This window comes from Passer montanus, unplaced genomic scaffold (assembly GCF_014805655.1).
Source record: "Passer montanus isolate IOZ18808 unplaced genomic scaffold, ASM1480565v1 scaffold35, whole genome shotgun sequence".
NCBI lineage: Eukaryota > Metazoa > Chordata > Aves > Passeriformes > Passeridae > Passer > Passer montanus.
Genome location: NW_024368263.1, coordinates 5,153,265 through 5,168,612, shown reverse-complemented (window position 1 = coordinate 5,168,612; position 15,348 = coordinate 5,153,265). Strand labels below are relative to the sequence as shown.

At 44.8% G+C, this 15,348-nt stretch overlaps 1 protein-coding gene and 1 long non-coding RNA gene across 3 annotated transcripts; one reads left to right on the top strand and one right to left on the bottom strand.

Annotated features, from left to right (window-relative positions):
- Positions 1-230: 230 nt before the first annotated feature.
- LOC120505672 lies at positions 231-5,084 on the top strand. Of its 2 annotated transcripts, none has more exons than XR_005628271.1 (2): positions 231-911; positions 4,667-5,084. It is a non-coding gene; the product is annotated as an uncharacterized LOC120505672 (long non-coding RNA). The 2 variants fall into 2 exon arrangements; XR_005628270.1 differs by having other exon boundaries at positions 231-963.
- SCPEP1 (serine carboxypeptidase 1) lies at positions 4,875-15,340 on the bottom strand. Its single transcript, XM_039716430.1, has 13 exons — positions 15,242-15,340; positions 14,095-14,240; positions 13,133-13,222; positions 12,288-12,443; positions 11,755-11,829; positions 11,477-11,549; positions 10,536-10,573; positions 10,226-10,354; positions 8,687-8,771; positions 7,810-7,923; positions 6,880-7,017; positions 5,407-5,570; positions 4,875-5,304 (listed from the first exon to the last, which is right to left on the bottom strand). The coding sequence occupies exons 1-13, from the start codon at positions 15,291-15,293 to the stop codon at positions 5,239-5,241; spliced, it is 1,326 nt and encodes a 441-aa protein (XP_039572364.1). The 5' UTR covers positions 15,294-15,340; the 3' UTR covers positions 4,875-5,238.
- Between the last annotated feature and the right edge of the window lie 8 nt (positions 15,341-15,348).

Sequence of the window (15,348 nt, the reverse complement as noted above, 5' to 3'; positions counted from 1 at the left end):
GAGACCTGGGGGTACAGCGGGACCGGCGACACAGACCGGGGAGATAGCGGGACTGGGGACACAGAGACCGGGGGCGACAGCGGGAATGGGGACACAGAGAGCGGGGGGGACAGCAGGAGCGGGGACACAGAGACCGGGGACAGCAGGACGGGGACAGGGGGAGTGGGGACAACGGGACCGGGGACAGCGGGACGGGGTGTGGGAACAGTGGCAATGGCAGGGAAGCCGGGCAGGGAGCGGGGCAGGGTGGACAGGAGGGCAGCAGCAGCCCGGGACGCCGCTGGCCTGGCACCCCCCGGGCTCTGCGGCAGCGCACGGCCCCGTTTGCAGCCCCTTCACTGCTCTGTATCCCAGTCCGGTACCCCAAACAAAACACCAGTCACGCTGAAATGTTTTTTCTTAGAAAAAGCCTGGTCTGAATAGTTCCAGGGTAGAGGGGGAAAGCCGAGTGTAGAGAGTTAAGGGGCAATTAAGGCAAAGCAGGACAAGCGCAGCTCCCCGCGCTGCGCTGCGCTCGAGCGAGCAGGCAGAGCCGTGGGAGGGATCCTGGGCACTGACTCTGCCCGGCCCCGCTTTAACCAGGCAGAGCGGGGAACGAAAGGAGGTCCCTGCCTTTGCAGGGGAACGAAAGGAGGTCCCTGCCTTTGCGGGGGAACTAAAGGAGGTCCCTGCCTTTGCGGGGTTCCTCGTTAAAGCTGCCCACAACTGCTGTGCTCCATGGCTGGGTTTTAATTTATCTCTCTGTTCTGCCCCTTTTCTTTCTTTCAGGAGTGTTTTGGAGTGCCGTTGAAGCCCACAGCTGTGAGCTGACAGAGGGGAGGCTGGGGATGGATCTGGTTTCTGCACTGTTTCTTCAGGCATGATGACTCCAGCTCCTGGGGAGGAAGGAGCTCTGGCTGAGTCCGGCTCAGGTACTCACTGCCTCTGCCAGCACTCCTTTCCTGCTGTAGATGCTAAGTGCAGGTGAACATCAATCACTGAGTGACGTCCTGTAGGTGATTGATAAAGCTGTCCAGCTAAAATGACCATGTAAGTGCAGCAGGTTTTGAATCGAGACAGTATCCATTCATTTGCTTCTTGCAGTAGGAGAGGTCCATATGGCCCTTAACAACCCTGAAAATTCCATGATTAGAGCAATCTGCTCAAATTTATCTCTTTTTAGAAACCAGGTGTGTTCTCAGGAAGTTTTATTTCTTTGACCATGAGTCTCTCATCACTTTTATGTGCAAATTCAGGGTTTGGAAAGAGGCTGGCTTGACAGCCCTGTAGCCTGCAAATCAATTGTCAATCAACAACACACTGACAGCAATACAATTCCCCACATATCCACCCTCAGAGAGATAAGGAGCTGGGTCCAGAGCCTCTGCCACTTTGATCTTCTGTTATTTTTTACAAAGAAAATCACAGAAGAGTTCTCCTTTCCCCCAGTGATGTACTAAACGGTCTTTCCAGTCTGAGGGGAAAAAAAAATCAAAGTGCAGAGATCAGATATGAACCTTGGGAAGCAAAGAATTTCTGAAGAGGTATGAGGAGATGTGAAAGGAAAAAGGGAAGCAGAATATTTGATCAGCAATCTTCTCTGAAGCTTTTTAGTTAGAGCAGGATTCTTGAGATGTGGGGATGTTTAGCTTTTATCTTGAGACCCTTGAACTCCTCAGTTTATATGGGGACTGAGCTCAGCACACCCCTTGGGGACACCTATTCAAAAATATGTGAGGTGGTGGCCCTTGGAGTTGTGGGAAGACACCCGTGTGGAATCAGCTCCTGTTAGTCTAACTGCTCTGAAGTCAGTTCAGCCTCTTCAAAGGCTCAGAGCACATCTGTGTCACTGATTATCTCAGTGGCTCCTTGTCTGACTCCCCTCTCTGTGTGCAGGTGGGCAGCTGAGCAGGCCCAGACTGGGAAGTGGAGTCACAATAAATATTGTGGTAGGAAAAAATTTTAAAAAAGAATATTCCTGTTTGTCATGACCAGAGGAAGAGTTCCCACACCTCAGAGGGGTTGTGCTCAGTTTCATGAAATCCAGTTAATTTCCACTGACTCTCCTTTATCTTCTGCTGGAAGATGAAGGAACTTGGTCTAGGCAAGTAAGGGGCAACATGGATTTAGATCAAAACTGTCATCATTAAAATCTGTGTCAATCTTGCACTAATTTGGAAGGGGTGGATGCAGATTTGGGTTTAGACACTGTGTTTGGGGAATTAGTGCTGAAGTCCAAGAACTGCCACAGATTGGCAGCAAGCACTGGAATGAAGCTGATAAGAGAGGTGGAAAGGTTGTAGAAGCTGTCATTACAGAGAGCTGAATATGTGGAGCAAATATCTGACAGCTGGGAGATGATTTGATAGCACTGAACACGGGAGAACTGGGATGAGAGATGCTGTCAGTAGGGTCTGTGATCTTAAAGCCGGGGGTGTCTTATGGGGACTAAAATCAGGACAATGAACCAAAAACTTGGCACCCACTTGCTGGGCAGCTGCTCTGCCAAGGTGAAGTTTTTAGGGCTGAATCCAGGAGGTTGTTTTTTATTTCCAGGGGTGTAGCTGGCATTGCTCCTTGCTCATCCCTGCCTCTCCACTTTGAGGTAGGGCATGCACCAGTGGGTATTTCTCCTTACTGGTATATCTAACTGCCTGTTTAATCAGAGATAATTGGCAACTTCTCCATTTGACTCATGAACTATGTGAAATAATATTTTACATAGTGCCACTCTAGTTTCCTTCCAGAATTTGAAATATGACTAGTGGTAGTGCTACCATATTTGCATGCTGAGAATAAATAGATCAAGAGGAAATATTTCATTGCATACCACACACCATGGCTGTCATTTGCAGGATTTCTTTACAATCAGCTGCTTTTCCATCAATGTCAGTTCCACTCAGATAGCAAACTGTAATCTGGTGTCAGAAACACTGTCTAAGGAGGGCACTCCCCAGGGCTGATGGCCCTATATACAATTCTGGTTGTGTTCCAGTCACATCCAGAGACCCAGTCCCTAAGAACAGCTTCAGAGCACAATTTCTCTTTATTTATTCTCACAATATAGCTTTCCTTGAATATTTGGCTTCTCGTAGTCTTACTGTATTTTGAATGAAATCCTGTTTCCCATTGACTGCTCTGGTTAACCACAGATAATAGATGTACTTTATCAACTGGACATTCTCTTTCAATGTCACAAAAAACAGGTAACAGGCAGAAATAATCAGCTTATTAACACCCTTGCCCCTGAGAACTTAAAGATATTACTTAAGAGATAATGGCATTTTCTCAGACTAGCTTGAGTTTGGAACAGAAACAAAATACTTGATTTTTTTTAATGCCTTTCCTCTAATCTATTTTTCTATTATAAAATGTTAAACAGCAAGAACAAAACTTAAAAATTTTGTAGAAATGTTTCTACAAGCAAGGATCTTCCTTTGAAATTTTCTTAATACTATAGGACCTCACCTTGTAAAACTTTTACTGGATTAATTTACACAGTATGAATGCTCTTGCTTGATTTCAACAGCATTCTTTCCAGATTATGAATTAGGCATGAGCAAAACCCTGTCAGATGAGCCCAGCTAGAGAGCAACTGCACTCAATTCAAACATATTAATGCCTTATTTGTTTCTTCTTACAGCACACATACTACACAAAGACCAAACTACCTGTTCTCCCGAAGTTAGGGCTAAAATAAACAATCCTCTGCGGAGGTTCCCATAAATCCGATTCCACTGGCAATTCACAGGGTCAAACGAATATTCCCTGGTGTTCCTAGGACAGCACCAGGGACAGCCAGATGCCAATGCCAGCGTTCCCCTGGCATTCCGAGGTCTCCTTACTCCACCGAGTGGCCGGTCACTCCACTGCACGTCTGCCACCAACCCAAGGCACCCACCTGCCGAGGCTGGCAGGGGGAATAAAACGTCAAGCCACGGTGAATGGACGACATTTGTTCCTCTTCCACATCCCACAGTCCTCCAGATCCCCTGGGGCCAAACCTCTCTTCTTGGTACATTCCAGAAACCTCCCTGCTGCTTCCCCACTTTTCTCCAAGGAAATCTTTTCCCAAACCAGTAGAGGGAAGAGTTTGAATCTGCTTTCTAGAGGGACCCCTTTTGGGGTCACAAATTTGCCCTAAACCAGGACAGTGCCTCAGTTCTTGCTAAGACAATGCTATCAGCTATTTCATGACAGTTTCAGTGGCTGGAGTAAATGAGAGGTTGTTATTTATTTAGGATTCTGAGAGCTGGAAGGAGCTGTTGTGCCTGACCAAGTCTCTTCTTGACTATGTATTATTAAAAAGAAATGTTTCAAAATAATAGGTGTCTGCAAGACTTCTCTCCAAAAGACGTGGATTAAGATTTTGTATATCCTTCTTTTTAACACCCCTATAATATTTCAGAATTATACTGTTATTGCTTAAATAATGCTCCTTTCTTTCTGGCTAAACCCAGAAGGTTTTAAGAAGCTTCTGTCTGTTGGGACTCTTTGGTACAAGAAGGTATTAACAGGCCTTCTGCTTCAGGATACAGAAAAGCAGGAATTCCTGCTGGATATGCTTTAGGTGTGAAGGATAAAGGCAACATTTGAGTAGTAGGCATTAAGAAGAATGGAAACAAGAAACAAATGGTCAGATGAAAAGGGACAAATCCTCCTCTGTGGGATGTTTTTCTCTCTCCAGAGCACAGGAAGTCTGAAGAATCCTGGATCCTAATTCAGGCACCTCAGCAAGATGAGATGGACTGTGACCTCTAGGGCAGGTCCTCTGTCCTGGCATTTCCAGGTCTTCATCTTGAATCCAGCCAGGTGACTCAAGCCTGAGGACAAAGGAAGGAACATTCCACAACCTCATGAAGCAGAGCAGCTCTCCCAAAGGAACACAGAGCAAATGAAGTCAAATCAGTTTTACTCTTGGTGTGCAAACAGACAAAGGAGCATTCAGGGAAGGGCAAGAGCACAAAATCCTTCCAAGGCAAAGGTTCAGGGCTTGTTCTTTATGACAGGGGACTTCCCTCTGGAAGAGTCATTTATGAACAGTGTTAAGGCAGCAAATCACAGCTTAAAAAGTTCAAAAGCAATAATTCATTCAAGGAAAAAAACGCCTTTCCACAAGCACTTGTGCACAGTATCAGCAAGATGATGGAGGCTGTGTGCCCAAACAGCCACTGTGCCTCCTTTGGCTCAGGATCCAGATTCACACTCCTCCAGAGCCCTGCTGCTGGACAGGAAGTCAGACCAGGTGTCCTCCCTTCCCTAGTGCTGCTGCTGAGTCACCATCCTGAGCATTTTGAGTGCCATCTCTCCTTGGTCAGCTGGTACCTAGCAAGGAGAAAAGCACAGAATAAGCAGCTGCTGTAAGGAAGCAGAGAGCAGCCACACACACCTTCAGTCTCCTTCCACCCCAAGGACTCCATTATTTACCATGTGCCCAGCCTTGAGAATCCAGAAGAAAGCAAAGTTCTTATAGGCCTTGTGGAAAGCAGCTGTCTCAGCAGATTCTGGAGACACATACAGTGCCTTCCACCTTTTCTGGCTGAACTGCTCCAAGTCAGGCCACTGCAGTTTCCGGATCCATGCCTCCTGCCCTGTTGGAAATAAGAGACAGCACTGACTACCAATACTTGGAAATTACCAATACTTGGTTCCACAGCAGCTTGGGAGTCCAGTTCAGCTGGGCACGCCCTGAACTAGTACAGTGAAGTTAGCACAGAGTCTGTGTGTTCAGATCCTAAAACAAATTTTCTTATGCCTAAGAAAATTCAGGACAAACTGAAACAAACCAATGGAGGGGAGAAGGGAATAAGTGAACAGTGAAGGTGTGTATGAAATGGGTTTAGGATTGCACAAGTTGAACATGTGCTTCCTGGAGGCTCTGCAGCCCTAGAAATTCCAACATATTTCACTTTGCACCTCAAACACCTTGAATGTCCTGCCATGGAGAAGGATCAGCCATACCAAGTCCCCCTCCTGGAAATCAGAAGAGGCACTGTTTCTCTCTTTGTTGGACACTCATTGAGAGGAGGCTGAAAAGGCTTTCTGTTTCCAGGTGCTGCTAGAGAAGGTGGAGGTCAAGACAGCAACAAGATCAATTCTAAGACTCCAAGGGGGACAAAGCTTTAGCCTGCCTGGGAACTGCTGGAAGAATTTACATGTTAACCACAGCTCAATTTTAGATGAAAATGTGATAAACTGGAGCATCACTAACTGCCAATCTGTTTTGACAGCCTAAATACCATGCTTCCTGGATTTATTGATTGCTGTGTTGTTCATGAAGGGCATCTGACTATCTAAGTGGACAGAGACATACAAGGAATAAAGCCTTTCACAACACAGGAAGGTGTTTGTGGAGTCTGTGACTGCAGGTTCTTTAACTCGGTGAGAAAAGATGAGCAGAAGGGCACACAGCAGCCTTGTTAGGCATTTCAGCAGCACTTGGCCTGGCTCCCAAACTACCCCTGCACCAAACCAGCATCTTGCAAGCAGCAAACAAAGCCCAAGGTGTGCAGGAGCCTACAATGAGAGCAGGTGTGATCACTGCACCCTCCCTCATTAATTACCAGCATTCTTTGCCTATGAATGAGCATGCACACATACACATCTATGTGCCTATCCAGGAGGATTAAGTGAATTATTAGCTTCACTGAAACAAGCAATTACTGATGTGGCAGATCCATTTCTCAACAGTATAATGGAGGCAAAGGATTTGCCTCTCTCAGAGGGATATAAGCAAAACATCCTAAGTGCTGCTCATTTATGACTGTAGTATTTAAGCACTGCTAGTTAGGTAAGAGGTTTGCACAGGAGACTGGAGAAATCTGGGTATCAATATACTGACAGCTCCACATTGTATTCATCACATGTTCTGTTTCCACCCCCAGTGAAGAAGTTCCTCACCCATGGTGTCAACAATGAGGTCCAGCTGCCCATTATAGACTGTCACACTGATATTGGCTGCCAAAAGCTGATCAACGATATCGATGACAGGTTTCATGAAGTCCTCAGCCATGTTCTCAAAGACCTGTCTGGACTGACCTGGTTGGAACCAGAAAGACAAATTTTAAGTCATGAAGGATGTCATCCCCAAGTTGGGACAGAAGCATGGGCTAAAGGCTTTAAAATGGAGTTCACAGCTGCCCAAAAAACAATCCTAGCCAAAAGTGGCAGTGATTTATCAGTCTGAGGAACAGGAGGACCAGACAGCAGCTGTGCTCCCACTGGAGCTCATAGACAGTGCTGTAGTTTCTGGCTCCTATTTACACACACATCAACCCTTTAAGCCTGTTTTACACCCCCTCCTCCATAAAATGCCAGATGATACCAGACTTCTGGCAGAGAAAAACTAACAGGAATTTCAGCAAGACTGCATGAAAGACAGAAACCAGTTCCTGAAATACAGGAACTGTATTTCTCCTCCTGTATTTTTAGTTACTTGGCTAAAGATAGATATGAGCAGCAGAATCAGAACCCACAGGCCTGCCCCACAACATCTTCATTTCTGAGAAGAAATCCCCTCCTTAGCCCCATGGACAAGGACAATTGAATATTGCCAGAGTACTTTCCTACAGGATGCAACAATGATACCAGACTTCTGGCAGAGAAAAACTAACAGGAATTTCAGCAAGACTACATGAAAGACAGAAACCAGTTCCTGAAATATAGGAACTGTATTTCTCCTCCTGTATTTTTAGTTACTTGGCTAAAGATAGGTAAGAATTTGTAGGATATTGAATGTGACCAGATGCCAGAGTATTTTCCTACAGGATGCAATACTGTAAAACAGTGGCAATGAACTCATCAGGTGCACACTAGCAGACAGGAAAGTACCTCCCCACTTCACACAGTCAGGAATGATCATCAGCTTCTTTCTGATGGGCCCATTCATCAGCTCATCAAGGCTGCTCTGGTGCATTTTTCTGACGTGGCGCTGATAAAGCCGAACTGAAAAACAGCAAACACCCTTTGATCAGTGGCACACTTAAGACCCCATCCTGCACAGACAACAATCTTCAGTGTCAATCATGGCCAACAAACCCTTTTCTAATGGAAATGCAACACCACAGAGACAGATTTGCTTACTTTTACTAGAAACCACTGAAGTCAACCCTTATTTAGGGCAGGATGATACAGGAAGACCCCATCCATTCCTGCTTTTAGTTAACACTGCACTTTTCTGGGCATCAGCTTCTGCTTTAACCACTTGGCTCTTCTCAACAGACCAGTTATTTTTGATCTGCAGTGTTTTACTTTCAGGAGTTGATTTCACCTTCCCTTATGAAGCCAACAGAAAAAGAGCTTGAAAGAAGTTCTGCACATGTGTTTTTCACATTGATGCACAAAAATAATGGAGCAATAATTTAATCAGACTGTTTCTACTGATGAGACACTGGCATCCTGTCTTAAAGACAGAAATGAAAGACAGTAAGAGGAAGTAACTTAAAAGGTCATGAAACAACGTTGCAATTATACTGACTGCTTCCTTGCTGTAATTTGTGCAGGATGTATAGGTGGAGGTGTCATCTATAGGGTTGTTCCACATTCCTATCTGTCTCCACTTATGCAACGGCAAACAAGTTCTGCTCGAGAGAATATCAACATCCATTTTAAGGATGTGCTACACTGAGGCTCTTTCCACTGTCAGGGTTGAGGGGATGTGAATGGAAACACAGGGCCTCAGAAGTTCAAGTACTGAAATACAACTTACTGAGATGGAAATTTTCCTGTTCATCTGATTTCACTTCTGGTACCTCCTTAGTCAAGATGTTATAAAAGTTCACATTGTCAGTGTTCTGAAAACACAAGATAATTTCAGTAACACTAATAAAAACATTTCTCAGAGACGAAGAACAATCCTTCCTGAAAAGAAAAAAGAGAAAAAAAAAGTAAATCCTAAATAAAGGACTCGGTCACTTTACCTGCACACCAGGAAGATACTTGTGAAAAAACTTCATTTCTACATTTGCTTTGAGAAGCGAGAAAGAGATTCCTCAAGCCTGTATTGTTCACACATGGGTTGTGCCAGAGATGTTATTTACTCCTCTGAAGCAGATGTGAAGCTACAGGAAGTCTTACCCTGCATTACTCATGGCAGAGAGCTGCAGTGCCAGGTGATGCTTTTAGACAGCCCCTTCTGCCAGGCCTGGTTTAGTGCTGCTCTTGCTCAACATCCTTCCAACCTACAAACCTCCAAAATCTAAAATGCTTCCTCGAGAACATGCTGGGTATGAGCCAGCCCTCTTCTGGAGCTGCTGACAGCTGGATGTGCCCAGGCACTGCAGACTGGCAGCCCTGATGCAGCTGACAGAGGCTGCCTGAATCCAAGGACAAATGTGAGCAGTGCTGCCATTAGAGAAGTTACTCCAGATTCTTGAAGCCCTGCTTTACTTGATTTTTGAGTTTTTAAAGTTCTGATGTTTAGGTCAGAAATCAGCTCACAACAGCAACTGCACAAGAACTGCAGTGCCTTCACCTGCCAGCACCACCACAACTGAGAGGGGAAGCAAAGTAGATTTGAAGAGTAAAACAGGAACTGAAAGCTCCTCCTGAACAGCAAGAAGTGAAACCAACTATGTGCAAGGCACTGTCAGTTATGAATCACAGCAAAAAAAAAAACCAAAAAATACCCAAAAAAAGAAAAAAAGGAAGTGGCTCCAGATTAGCCTTTCTGTCCAAGGAAGCCAGAGCCTTATGTGAATTTAAGAATGAGAGGTAACCAAGAATGAGATTTTGTAGCAACTTTTTAACAGGAGAAACCAAAGCAAAACTTTACCAGTCTTTTACGCTGGAACTTTCTAAGTAACGAGATGCAGTGACCCACAGTAACAGAGCATAACTTGAGGTTCCTTTCCATCCTGTGCACCTACTGCAGTTCTTCAAATAGAGATGTGTGCTTAACTTCAAGTTTGTGTCTTGGTGGATGCAGTTTTCAATATTCAAAGCTTTCCAGGAGATAGAGTTTATTTAAATTGAAACTGTGGAGTCAAGAGGACTAGTTGTCTGCTGAAACCTCAGTGCAATACTGGAAGACCACAAGGGCTGTCCTGCCCACTTTCTCTGTCACTCCCCCAGCAGGGCATAGCAAACACTCCTTTATATCAGCACTGGGATACAACAAATCCTGGCAAAAATGACTGGGCAGAGGGTTGAAGAATTCATGCCAGCTCAGCACTCATAGAAAGGATAACTTGAAATCATGTGCCTCCCCAGACAGCAGTTAGTTCTTAATGTTAGTCAAAGATCTCACCTCTTCAATGACACCTTCAGCCTTGCCCCAGAGCTCAGTAGCCAGCCCATATTGATTTTTATTTATTGCATCCATTATTTCTTTGGCAACAGCAGTCACCTCTGCTAGACCATTATCATCAAGGAGAGACTGGAAGACAAACACAAAGAAGGACAGCTTCAATTACAATTCCACATCCATTTATTGCTAACAGCCTCCATGCTTTCGAGGTTTTATTCAGGCCAAGATAATCTTAAAATTCAACATTCATTTGTACTGTGTGGCAGCACAAGGGATCAGGTGAGGACCAAGAGTTTAAGAAGGTACTTACAGTGCTGTAAAGGTAGGGTCCCCAGGACAGCACAGAGTCTAAACAAACAGAACAGATTTCAAACATCAAACTGGCAATCGATTATTGACATAAGATTTAACTTGCTTCTCCTTTACTGGGGAAACAATATTTATGAGAAAAATAAATGGAGATGAATTAATCAGTAAAAAGGTACAGTAAGCTCTCTTTAATCCTAAGGTTATGTACCACAGAGCAGGTTCTTTACAAATCCTGCAATATCATTAACCCCTTATGAGTTAACCAGTGAAATTTATTTAAAGCAACCAACATGTTCTCCCCCCAGCACTGCAGCACATTGCCAGATGTCTAACAGGAGGATGGGAATTATCTAAACTGATCTGTTTGAAAAGTCACAAGGGAAAAACTAAGTTATAAAACAAATCTGTTTTATAACAGCTTTGTTTGCAAATTCTCAAGGATCAGCTAATGGCAGACAGATAAGAGTTTGCTTGGTATTGTTCTGTGCTGCAGAGAATCTGTGAAGCCTGCCCTTGCCAATACCACTGAAGGAGCAAGAGCCCTTTAATTTGCTTTTTATCATCCCCCACACACAAATCTCACTTGCAGCCTTGTGAATCACTTGGTGGCCACATTTCAGCACAGGAATCTTACAAAACACAGAGGCTGTGGAGATGGGCAGGGACATTTTGCCATCCTTCCACTTCAGATACAAGTGTGCTCCTTGCTGCCTTTGCTCTCTGATTTCTCCTAATCTAGATACATTCTAAAAAGAGATTCTTTAGTCACAAGAAGACTTGCAAGGCTGCAGTATTTATTTTTGATTTACCAGACTCACTAGAGAGTTAATTCACTTCAGGCAGGGATGGCCTTTTTGAGTTCAGGCACTCATGGAATGATTACAACACCCAACAAAACAAAATAACAACAAATCATCAACAGTCTGAGGAGTTTAAACATACCCAAAGGAGAAATCCAGGAGTCCCCAAGAGCAGTCCCCATAAAATTGCACTTTATGGTCCCTTTTTGAACAGCCTTCGTGAATAAGAGGAAAAACAAAACAAAACACCAAAAAATTAAATTTTAGCTATTCATGACTCTAGAATCAGTTTTCTTTAAGTGAAAAAAGTAAGTGGCACTGTGAATTAGGAAATAGAGATGGTGTATTCCAGAAAATAAAAGTACTTGTAGAAACCCCCCTTTTGAAATGAAAAGTGAACTGTATCCTCCAAGCACTTACCTTGTGCAGCTCTAAAGCAACCCCAGCAGCCATTTTGCCTCCATAAGATTCAGAAAATATGTAGAATGGGATGGTCTGGGGAGAGAAGAACCACACAAGGAACTCGTTGCATGGAGGGCAGAAGACACCTCCAACCATCTCCCACATCCCACAGCACCCAGGCACTGTTCACCTCTCACCATCAAACATTTAATGTTTTTCTTATTTTAAGCTGCACACTAGGTTTCCATAACATCCTGGTGACTTGCTGGGGTTGGTTCTAAAGTATTTTGGAACTATGAGCAGCTGTGATCCTATATATGCTGCTTGGATCACTCAACAGACAATAATCCACCCCAATGCTTATCTCACCAAGCCCAAAATCAAGATACAACTTCTGAAATGTGCAAAAGAAGAGACAGTGGTTATACCTGCACCACACACTAGCTAGCAGCAAAACACTGCTCATCTGGAAGTCTGTTCCCTAATTATTTTTGAATTCTATTTAAAAGCAGAGAAAAATACAACAATAAACAAGAATTCAATTCACTTACCTGGAATTCTGTTCTACACTTGAAGAATTCTCCAAGAAAAACCATCATATCAGAAACCACTGTGGTAAGGTTTTGGGCAAACAAGCTACAATCATCCACATAACTGAATCCAGTGCCCACAGGATTATCCACAAACAAGATACTGGCTGCCTGCAACTGTAGAAGCAGAAAGAAGGTTTGTATAAAACCTCAGTTCAGCACCAGCAAAAAAACTTAGTTTTGATAGCACAAATGATTAACTGAGCCAGCAAATCCCTGAAAAAACTTGCAGAAAAATTAGGTGCAACATAAAGTCCTTCAATTTGCCAAATCTGTAATGAGAAATACACCCAAAAACTGCCAGTGATCCAGAGGGAGGTCACCTAGGGAACTCCAGAGCACTTCAGACTATTGGTAACCCAGAGCACAAATATATTGCTCTAATTAAACTTCCACCTTCACAGGCAGCTGTAATTTGTTTTCCCTTGAAGGCCATACTGGACCTGTAATTATAAGCCATAGGTTTTACACTGCCAGCCACCCAGAAAAAGCTCTGTGACTGCACACAATGAAGCTGTGATCTGCAAGAACACTTTCTACAATTTCCCTGCTCTCTCCCAGACATGTGCATTTCACAGTTCCATGGAATAGACATACTTCATTAAATCAAATTAACGTCTACCCCTCAGTTCTCAAGGCTATTCCTATAAGCTAATTTAATAACCACAATATTTTAACTGGAAATATTATAGTTCTACTGAACTTTAAATGAAAAATTGTTCTGTGTTTTTTTGCGTAGTGATCATCTGCTTACACAAGCAAACAAACATTTGTAATTAGTAGTTAGAAGCCGAACTCTACTGTACCCAGGTTGTATTTCTTGGTTTCAATTCTTTGTCTAATGGACCAATCTCTTCAAAGTTCCCATATCCACAGCCTGAAGATCCTGGACCTCCCTGCAGGGAAATATCAAATGACACAGATGTTGAAAGGCAGCATGGCATAGATAGGACAGATGGAACAAAAGTAGCCAGTAAGAAAAGCAGCCAGTAAGTAGAACGCCAGATTGTACATTTTTAGAAATGGCTTTTGCACTACACGTTAATTTACAGAGCAGGCTCTGTTCCCCGTGGTCTCGGGCTATGCACACACATTTCTGAAAGCAAGAATTCAACAGAAATGCATCACCCTCTCATGAGAGCTTCTGGTGAGCTGCCTGCTATACGAGCACAATTGCAAAACCTTATTCCCCAAATATGGAGTGCAAAAGTTAACTCTCTGCTAACTGGGATTTTGCAAGTCATTGGCTTGATCAGCATGTACAGCTTGTGGGTTTCACACTGATGAAATAACCCAGAAAGAATAAGAACAAGTTCTTAAGTGATTCTATTCAACATTAACTTCTGAAATGTACTGTGGAGAACATGCCACCACTTTTATCAAACCAGGATTCTTTCCATTTAGAAATCAACCTCAATCTCTGATTATTTTATTTATTCTCTCTGAACACTGTTTAGACTTCAAACTCTCCAGGGAAGGAGCTGGGAAATTGCAATGCACAAAAATCACTACTGTTGTATGAAGATAAGAACAACCTCTGTTATTGCAATCAAACTTGATGCAGGGTGAGCACTTGAGGACACCCCACAACTGCAGAATGAAATCACCCTTATTTTTCCCAACCCCAACACCACATTCACAAGACAAGGCATTTAGAACAAGGCAGTTTTAAATTCTGTTTCTGTAGAGCTGCACAATATCAGATATCAGACTGAACCAGCCACAGATGGAAAGAATTATTGCTTAGGTGTCTCTCACCAAACCTTACCTGAAGCCACAAGACAAGAGGTAACTCTGTGAAGTCTTTGGTTGGGTTATTTGCATAGTAGAGCCACCAGAACATGTGGGCCTTGTTCCGAACCTCCACATATCCCCACACCTCTTTGGGCTCCTGGGGCTGCCTCAGAACTACACCTTGAGGGGAAATAACAAGAATAAGCAACTAGGTAAAAAGACTCAGCTTTGGACTTTCCACCAGAATTGCTCCAAAACATTACATTTCAGTCTTGGCTGTGATAATTAGAAGTGCTACTACTATTAAAAGAAATTACTATAAGAAACCTGCCTATACTTGCACCCCCACCCACAACTGAGTTATTGTCAATGAATGAAGTGTGTAATTAAGTGCTGCCTTATCAGAGCCTGCCTTTAGAGCTGCCGCCAGAATAACTGCCCAATTGCTGGAATAATTTGTTCTTGAAGTGTTTTCAAGGCCTGGGCTGAAGGCACAGCCCCAGTGAAATAACTCCCATAGCCAGCTGCAATTTCGACAAGGATCACAGAATATTCTGAGTTGAAAGGGACCTAAAAAGATCGAGTCCAATGGCTTAGCGGGGATCGAACCCGCGGCTTCGGAGCTCTTGGCTCCCTGACCCGAGCAGCCGAACTGATGGCAGCGCGTTGAGCCGGGTGTGTGCGGGGACCGCACCACCCCACAGTCCCCACGGAGAGCACATGCAGACACAGGGTCGCTTCCGAAGGAATCCAAAACATAACTGAAGTCAATAAAGTCTGGTCACCTTACGCAGTCAATCTACTGTTCATCTCGCACACGGAACAGACCTTTGACACTCCATCCCTTAATCTCAGGGATCAGGGCAGAAGGCAACAGTGCACAGGAGCAATAAGGCTTTTCCACGGCCACGGTGGCCAGGCTTTGCTGCTCCCGCCGGCACTGCCGCTACCCTCTCCGTCCTTCGCCACCGCCAATTTCGTGCGGCTCAGCACGGGCCCTGCAGCTGCGGGACACAGGAGTGCCGTGCCCGGAGGCGCCGTGCCCGGAGGTGCCGCGCCGCGCCGCGCCGAGCCGAGCCGAGCCGAGCCGAGCCGAGCCGCTCCCGTCCCGGCCCGACCCGTCCTATCCCCCTCCCGGCCCGGCCCGGCCCGGCCCGTCCTGTCCCCATCCCGGCCCGTACCTGCGGCCAGCAGCAGCGCGGACAGCGCGGTCGCAGCCCGGAGCACCCCCATCGCTCCCTCAGCTCCCGCGGTCACGGGACCGGCCGGGCCGCCCTGAGGCGCCGCC

Bases quoted from the DNA above. Each gene is read 5' to 3' on its own strand.
- SCPEP1 (XM_039716430.1), bottom strand. From the start codon at position 15,293: ATGGGGGTGCTCCGGGCTGCGACCGCGCTGTCCGCGCTGCTGCTGGCC. The intron at 14,241-15,241 runs GTACGGGCCGGG...TTTCCCCTCAAG, and splicing joins CGCGCTGCTGCTGGCCGCAG to GTGTAGTTCTGAGGCAGCCC. The intron at 5,571-6,879 runs GTGAGGAACTTC...TATTTCCAACAG, and splicing joins CCTCATTGTTGACACCATGG to GGCAGGAGGCATGGATCCGG.